Source organism: Aedes aegypti, chromosome 2 (assembly GCF_002204515.2).
Source record: "Aedes aegypti strain LVP_AGWG chromosome 2, AaegL5.0 Primary Assembly, whole genome shotgun sequence".
NCBI classification, from domain to species: Eukaryota; Metazoa; Arthropoda; class Insecta; order Diptera; family Culicidae; genus Aedes; species Aedes aegypti.
The window spans coordinates 119,911,171-119,920,121 of record NC_035108.1 but is presented as its reverse complement, the minus strand read 5'-3'; the positions used below and the strand labels follow the sequence as shown (position 1 = coordinate 119,920,121).

Sequence of the window (8,951 nt, the reverse complement as noted above, 5' to 3'; positions counted from 1 at the left end):
CAGCTTAGTGTTCAATGAGCACTTCCACAGTTATTAACTGAGAGCTTTCTTTGCCAACGTTGCCATTTTCGCAATCGTATATGGCAGCATTTATTTATTACGTAACGTTACGAGCTTTTTGTATGAAAAGAAAAAAATCAAATTTTTGTATGAACCGTAACGTTTGAGCCTACCCCCCCCTCCCCCTAGAGCGTTACGTAATTTGTGGATGACGCCTATCGTGTGGCAGATACGATGATACTCTATGCCCAGGGAAGTCAAGGAAATTTCCTTTACGAAAAGATCCTGGACCGACCGGGAATCGAACCCAGACACCTTCAGCATGGTTTTGCTTTGTAGCCGCGGACTCTAACCACTCGGCTAAGGGGGCCTTCGCGCATCTTACTATTTATTTTTTTAAGTTTTTTCATTTCCTTTTCTATTTTTGTAAAGTTGAGCATGGATGACCGCTTCATAGAACCACAACCAGAACAATCTAAGTTGCACAGAGATTTGATGGATGGGGCTTCGGATTAGCTAATCATTCTCAAAGGGCACAAATTGAGAGTTCGAAGTTTAAAATTTAATAAAGGCGACTGTCACGCCCAATGCGGTCTCCAGGGGAGGGGAAGAATGTTAACTAGACAGCCATTGTTACCTGAGAGAGACTCGCGAAGAGGAAAAATATCAACGTCATATGCAGCCCAGATTCCCCTCTCACGAAACGTCAAATGCAGCCCATCGTTTTTATGGCTGAAAAAGTGAAAAGTATTGTGTTCAAAGTAAACTGTTATTAAAAACCTCAGTCGGCGGAGCAGTTTTTTCCAAAGTTGCTGATAAATCTAAGTAGAAGATTAATTATTTTCAATGTCTGCTACGTTTACTGGCATGAAATTTCACTCAAACGGCTATTTATGATTCGATGTGATGCAAACTCAATCATTTTTTGCTGAGAGGTTCATGTGAGAGTTTGAACAGCATACGCATAATTGGTATAAACACAAAGTGGAATAAGAAAAAAACTCAGCAATCACAGAAAAAGAAGACCGTCTTCACGAGTCTCGTCTCAGATTGTTACCATTATGGCTATCCGGCCACACAGGACTCTATCATAAATGTTCATGAAAATACATCATCAAGTTCTATTTCACAGTGGTTCAGAAAGAAGATTTGCGAGGTAAGTTGCATTTAAAGCCCTACAATTAAACATCACGTAACTTTTTCTCTCACATGGTGTAAATTACCGAGTAATAGATCCAAACCATGGTTTTATGAAACCACACGAAATGCGAAAATTTTTCGGCTGCGCCCCCAATTTGCGGAATTTGGTATTATTGTATATCCCTATTGTGTCATGTTTAAACATTTGTCATTTTTAGAGATTGATAATCGGTAGACATCGGGTTCAATTACAGGACCAGTAAATTACTAGATGAGTTGCAAATAACATAGATTAAGTTGTGTTAGAAAATACACAAATTTTCATATCTCATATTTGAGATTTTTGTACTTCGGTGTGCTTTCAGCAAGATTATGATTCAATAGTTTTTACGGGGAATCTGAAACGTGTACTGCAAGTGAGATTTCAGATGATTTGGCTATCAATGAAAAGCTAACTGATTGAGAGTTTATACATATATTTCAAAACAATTATTAAAATAATTGTAAAACTTTTATTTCGATTAAGTTGGTTTTCATTTGAACTAAATTTTACGAGGAAGATGTAATTCATTGATGAACTTTTTTAAATTGCTTCCACATTTCAGAAAGTTTACTTGCCTCGAATTTGTTTGATCGAGATCTTTGTAGCAGGTATGCAAGCAGCATCTTTTAAATCTTATGGATTGTATAACATGTCGATTCAATTTGTTACAAGTTTAAAGTATAGGTATCATTTTGAAGAACATCGAAGTTTTTCTCAATCAACTTTGATATTGACTTGTCAGAAGTAGACTCCTTTTTAAGCACCACACAAGTTATAGCTGAACTTTTGATTAGGAATGCTGACATAATGTTAATTTTAATACAAAAAATGTTTCAAATTTATTAATCCCAACAAATATGAAAATTCAAAGCTGCTTCCAATTTATTTTTTATAAAAACGTACTACGTACTACATTTAGCGGTTTTACTGAACTAATCGGTCTTCCATCAACACAAATATGTTCCTTTTTTTAAAAAGCTCAATTGAATATAAATTGATCGCATTTGAAAATGATGGCTGCTTCTTTTCGAAATATTGTTTTAAGTTCTTTTAAATATGAACTCTAATTTTGCATATTTTAAACAAAATTTTAAAATGTCAAGCGACATTACTTAAAATATTCTTTTCCTGATGTATTCATGTGAGGCATAAATGTTTGATCAGCATAGATTGATACCATTCAGTGTCGTTACTTACATTATACAACACTTTGAACCATCTCTAAAAAAAATCAACACTTTCCGATTTGATCTATTTGTATGTGCTTTCTGTTGATTTACTCTGTTTCTGCAATGTTTTAGTCAGGTTTTCAATGCAAATTGTATGGCAAGAAAACACTTTTTTATTATACCACGTTTCAGTATGCCACACCAAAATTTTGTGAGTTTATGGTATAATCAAGGAATTACTGTATGCATAAATCACTAAACTTGCGTTGAGTGGAATTGTTGAATAAAGATTCAGAGGCATTATTTATATTTTTTTAACTGCCTCTAGAGAACTTTTTTCTAATTTTTACGTAATATTTATGAGTAGACATCTCAGATGAAATTTTTGAATAATTTCTTATACAATTAATTATTTCCTATTGATAGCTTTGTACTGAGTTGATCAATTCAATATTTATAGGAGACGTTATTCCTCAGGTCCGCCAGCCATTTTAATGATATTACCTTCCTTAATTCCAAAGAGATAAATGCAAATATTCGATTGTTGTTTGAGGTTATCTACAAGTTTTGAGATTGGCTAAAAGAAGAAAATTTGTAGGTTCAAATCTAGAGAGTTCGAAGGTAATTTCTCTTCCTTCATAATGCTCAAGAAACAGTCTTCGCTTAGACCGTCCTATGTGTAGGGTGCAGTACCACTTCAGCACTTCCATGATTCACTCTGGCATGAGGTGTTTTTCTCGGCTAAAATTGTCTTAAACTTTGCAACAAGAAGCGCATAAGTACGAAGCATATTGTGGCCAAATGTGAGTTCTGTTGCTTAAAAAAAATCCACTGTCGAAGTGAATAAAAAGTGCCAAGAATAGGATCCAGCTCCTATAGCTACATTACAAATGTGTCAAGATATTAAACCATGTATAAATTCTCAAATTGTTTATCATGGTTGCATATGGGCATGCAAGTTGGTATGGATAATATGCGGACACCCTGTAATCATAGATTTCTGAAAAGATACCTATATTTACCTCAGAACTTTACTAATGACATCCCTTTATTTTATCTAGAGATTATTGAAGTTATTTCCTCAGCTTTTGCGTCTTAAAAACATCTGAGAAACTTACAGGAACACTGTCAGAAGCTTTTTTGTTTTCTTGAATCAATACAAGATTCTTTCAATTTTTTTCAGGATTTATTCGTTTGGTTTTCTTAGCATTCGGTAAACCTTTATTTACTGATTACTCCAGATTAACCATTGAGATTCTGAAAAAGAAATTCTCCAAGAATTGCTGCCCGAAGAATTTTTCCAACGCATTATAAGTAGTGTTAAATTTTCTTTCAAAAATACATCCAAAAATATCACTTTAAACCCCTCTAATAACTCAATTTGAGATGTGCTAATGTTTGTTTTGGAGGAATAAATGCCTGATGGAATTTCCGGTAGCTTAATGATGGAATTTTCGTTAAGTTCACATAAAATATTGGTGAATTTCATTGCAAAATTGTAGACGATTTTCTAAAAATTATTACATAAGAGGTATCTTGAGAAAATACTAAAGATTATTTATTATAAAAAAAGGATGAATAATAGAATAATTTATTGAATAGATTCCTTATAGATCCTTGACAATATTATTAAACCATTTTCTAGAGATATTGTTGATGTTTTTTTTTTTTTCTAGAAGTATCTCTAAATCAGTAAAGTTGTGATAAGGGGGCGTTCATAAATGACGTAGCATTTTATGGAGAAGAGAAGTCATCGATTTAGTGACAAACCATGTATTAGGTATGAGAAAATAGGCTACGACGGGGAATGTGGTGTCGAAAATTGGTCATGCTACGTCACGCTACGAAAATTGGAATGCTACGTCATTTATGGACGCTGCCTAAGTGGATTTTTTGGTATAAATATTCAGAGGAATTCTTGAAAAATAACTAGTGATACTTTAGGAATAGTTTAGAAGACCTTTTGAAAGTGTCTTTAGAGAAGGTTGTACGGATTATTTTTAAGATTTTTAAGCATGTACTTTTCTCTTTTTTCTGGCGTATACCCCAACTGAGACACAGCCCACTTCTCAGTTTAGTGTTCTTTATGAGCATTTCCACAGTTATTAACTGAGAGCTTTCTTTGCCAATTGCTTATTTTTGCATATGTATATCGTGTGGCAGAAATGAACATACACTATGCCCTGTGAATTGAGAAAATTTTCATTACGAAAAGATCCTCGACCAGCGAGATTCGAACCCATGACCCTGTGCGTTTACCACAATAGCTGCGCGTTTACCGCTATGGTAATCTGGGCTCCGTTTTAAGGAGACATCTGATAGGGAATTATTAAAGATTTTCTAGGAAAAAATTGAAACAAACGCGGAGAGTACAGTCGAATTTCGTTCGTTGCACTATCTTTAAGTGGGCTACGTTTTAATTGGGCTCCCGTTAGTTGGGCTATAGCCCACCTAAAACGAAGGCAAACGTCATTTTCTGACATAAGACGCAATTTATCAATGTTGGTAGCTCTGCTTTTCTTTTGTTCTATGTAATTTGACAGCTCCAAACTCAGCCCGATTAGTGAAAGTCTTTCACTAAGTCGGCTACAGGTTTAGTGCAACGAACGAAAGGTGACTGTATCTAGTAGAAGCATTAACCTAAGAATGCTAATGTCGCTACTGTTCGTGTTACCAACATCTAGTTTGCCACGCGCTGACAGCCTGAGTACCGGGCCTCAAAGTGTCAAATCAATTTTAAAGACCAAAACAAATCATTGGTATCTAAAATACAGCGAAAACTCATAACTGAAGGTAAAAATAATTAAAATTAGTTTTGTGGTAACAGCGCCACTAGCGTTCTACTACTAATATTTCTATTCTGTATCTAGAGGTCTAGATATATAAATTTTTTAGAATGTGTGCTAATTTGTAAAAAGATGATCCAATTACAAATTAGAGAAGTGTTTGTGGGTTTGTAGTGTAAATCCTAATGTACTTGTACATAATCTAGCATGAATGATTATTTCCACAACGAATCGGTGGAGCATACGGCTAATAAGTTTGATGTTCTCATCATCAACACGGTGTCTCTGGTAGAAAACATTAATATAAAAAAATCAGTATCGATGAAACACCCACCAAATGAAAGCTTAGGCTTTCCCCTTTCATTTGAGACCGGTTTAAAAATGTTCTATCGGGGGGTCCTGAACATTTTTTTTTATTTTAGTAAGAGATACGTACCATAGGTGATCTTCTTCCACCAATAGTATGATACAATGAATCGCTTGTACCATATGATGACAACTCAATAGAACCGTAGAAGGCCATGACAAATATTTCTGGACAAACATTGGAAAAGGGCTGGAGAGGTCTTGAGCCTTTTTTCAGAAACGTTGCTGTTGAGCCCTTTTTAGCTCGCCCATGCAAACTAACACCACTATCAGAAAGATTGGTGAATTGGGTTTGAATTGGGCGTGATCGAGTTGAATTGGGCTCAACAGCGTCTTACAAAGACATTGTTTACCTATGTCAATGTGCCCTTTTTAAATGTTTGTTCAGATTTCCATAAAACAAGCTTGTTTTTGTTTTGGCAGTGTTGCTGTTCAGTTGATTATAAATTCGGTAAATAGTAAAATTGTTTATCTTTAATCAAAATTTATTAATTTATACAAAACTAAAATGGTTGTAAATAGTATTTAAAATTTTGAATAAAAAAATTTGAAAGATTTCCAATAAATAACCATTATTTAGATTCAGTTGTATGCTACCGTCTTAAAATTCAAATATATTTTCATAAGATATTGCTTTTTACAAATAGTAATAACCAAAGCGTTTGAAAACATTTACTCATGGATCATTACATTACCAATGGTTTCACAGACTGCAAAAAAACAACTAAATTGGCATCAATAATAGGAAAATCGGCGCTGCGTTATAACGCTTCATTGCTTAAGTTGTCGCGTTCTAAGGTGGCATAGCGAAAAATTGGTGCTTGTGTCGCGTGATAAGTTTATAAATTCATTGTTTTGGGTCAACATTTTGGTTTGCTGATTAGAGGTCCAGTGTGGCTTCGTAGCCGTGCGGTTAGTTTCACCGAGGCATTTAGCCGCATCGTGCTAAGGAGCGTGGGTTCGATTCCCGCCTCAGGCCGAAAACTTTTCGAGAGGAATGTTTTCTGACTGTGCCACTGGGCGTTGCATGCTAGTCCGTTGTCTAGTGTGGTGCTTCCTTCAAAGGGCAAATAGCCCACTGGAAGCATTAACGTGTAGTGTCTCTTTTTCTCTCTTTTAGGTATGCCTGTTAATAATTACAATAAATTTATCCCAATTTCACACCTAATAATAAATATATATATTTACACTACACTCTGTCAGGAGACCTGAAACATGAAATCGTAAAGCCATGAAGACAATTGTTCGAAGATTTGCGTATTGTGTTTAAAGAATTTGTGTCTGCAACCGTTATCAGCAATAGTGGTTGATATTATTGAACAGCACATTCTTCACGACATCAGGATTACAGTCTGGTATTGTCCTACAAAAATATGTCGAGCTTGCACGTTTATTCGTACAGTAACCAGTTCAAACTTTCGAATATAGCACTGTATAAATATAAATACAATTTAAAACCTACCTAAGCATGTAATGATGTGAGAACAACAATCTCATCGAAACTAAAGGGAAAACGTGGTAGACACGTCCCGCATAGCAAAATACAGTTTGTCTTACTTTAAGAACAAAAAACATCTTGTAACGGGTACGGTTAATGTATCAGAAATAGTTGCTTTTATGTATAACCATATGGACTTCAAAGCTGTTCACCATTTCAAACAGTATGATTAACCCATACCTATCAGTAACAATATATGATACTGCTCTGATATTGTTAAATTATATGGGAATGAGTTCAAGCAAGATATGGTGGAAACATTACGCCACCATTCGGTAAATTGTTTTTGTTTTAATTTGTGCAACACACTCACACATTTGCATTTGACAATATTGAACTACATTTTAACAGTTCGACAAATAGTTTCATTTTGTTGGTATTTGTGAGCGACAATCTAGCGTTGAGTGTAGAAAAAAATCGCCGTCGGATTACCGTCGAAGGAAAACAGTCGAGTTAAACTGAAATTATATTTACAAAACAGCAATTCACATCAAAAAATGACAACTGCGATCGACCCAGTAAGTACATTTATTTCGCCAATCTGTTGGATGTTTGGTTCAAACCCAATCTCCGTAGGAACTGCGCACCAAAATCGATGCCGCTTACCGGATGGAGGAGGAATTCACCAAACTGTACAACGAAAAAGGAACCAAGAAGCGGCATCAGATGACCCGGCTCTACATGGACAACGGTTTGCTGGTGTGGAACGGAAATGGTGCCAACGGGAAGGACAACATCCAGAAGTACTTCCAGGAACTGCCCCGCTTCGAATACATTATGAACACCCTGACTATATAATTGAATCATCGCAGGGCTGGTAGCGGATCTGGTTTTATATTTTGATTCGAGTTTTTAAAAAGTGCAAAATCAAATGCAAATTCCTCGAGAAAAAGCCTCAAGAATTATCCTAGTGCTTGCTCCAGACATTACAGCTTGAATTCTTTCAAGGATTTCAAGGATCCCAGTAGGGATCACCCCAGAAATTCGATCCAATATTAGACGGATACTGATGTGAATCTGAAGATATAATGGAAATGTTAACGAGTAATTATAAAAATGTAATAAAAAACAGATATTAAGGATGGGGACTGGAACAATCATTTTTTGCATTATTATTATTATTGTTGTTTATTAACATAAAAATTTTGGAAGAGGGAAAAACCCCTTTGAGTGATTTCCATTTGAAATCTTTCTCAAAAAGGCACAAAACCTCTTCATCTTTTCAAAAATTCGTTACAAAAAAACAAAAATATATAATTAAAGGCTCTTCCGGAGTAGATCCATAACGGAGCCAATGTCTTCCAGGTGAGGTCATCATAATTAAGGATAATCCAAATGTTTCACAGAGCCAATCAACGACACGAAAAAGTTCTGAACTTGTATAGCTGAAAAGAAAAAGAAAAAAGAAAACAAAGCAGCAAGTATCAAACATGATAGGAAATTTCATATAAATATTTATATAAAATTTTCAATATGGGAAGATATTTATTTCCCAAAATATCACGAACAGACACAGGAATATCAAAACCTAATCTGATTATGTTGTCAAAGAATTGTTCTCGTGGTCCTCTAAATCGAGAACATTTAAAAACAATATGATCAATGTCTTCATAAGATTCATTGCATTCACAAATATTTGAATCTATAATGTTCATGCGGTATAAATAACTATTACAAATATAATGGTTGGACATCAATCTAGAGAGGGAACAAATAAAATTACGTCCAACATACAAGTTTTTAAACCAAGGAACTAGCTTTACCTTCGGGTAAATAGAATAACAATAACGCCCTTGGATGCTCGTGTTCCATGAAAGTTGCCAATTATTCAAAGAATACTTTTTCAATTTTGTAAAATATTCAAAATAATAAATATCGCGATTGTAAGTTATACCACAAAAAACACCCAATTTTGCCAATAAATCAGCCTGTTCATTACCATAAATATT

The 8,951-nt window shown here is 34.8% G+C and overlaps 1 protein-coding gene across 1 annotated transcript; it reads left to right on the top strand.

Moving 5' to 3' along the window:
• Positions 1–7,378: 7,378 nt before the first annotated feature.
• Positions 7,379–8,014, top strand: LOC5570584 (NTF2-related export protein). Its single transcript, XM_001653200.2, has 2 exons — positions 7,379–7,520; positions 7,579–8,014. Exons 1-2 carry the CDS (start codon positions 7,500–7,502, stop codon positions 7,798–7,800), a joined length of 243 nt encoding a protein of 80 aa, XP_001653250.2. The 5' UTR covers positions 7,379–7,499; the 3' UTR covers positions 7,801–8,014.
• Positions 8,015–8,951: the final 937 nt, after the last annotated feature.

Coding starts and splice junctions, on each gene's coding strand:
- LOC5570584 (XM_001653200.2), top strand. CDS start 7,500: ATGACAACTGCGATCGACCCA. Junction 7,521..7,578: donor TGACAACTGCGATCGACCCA/GTAAGTACATTT, acceptor CAATCTCCGTAG/GAACTGCGCACCAAAATCGA.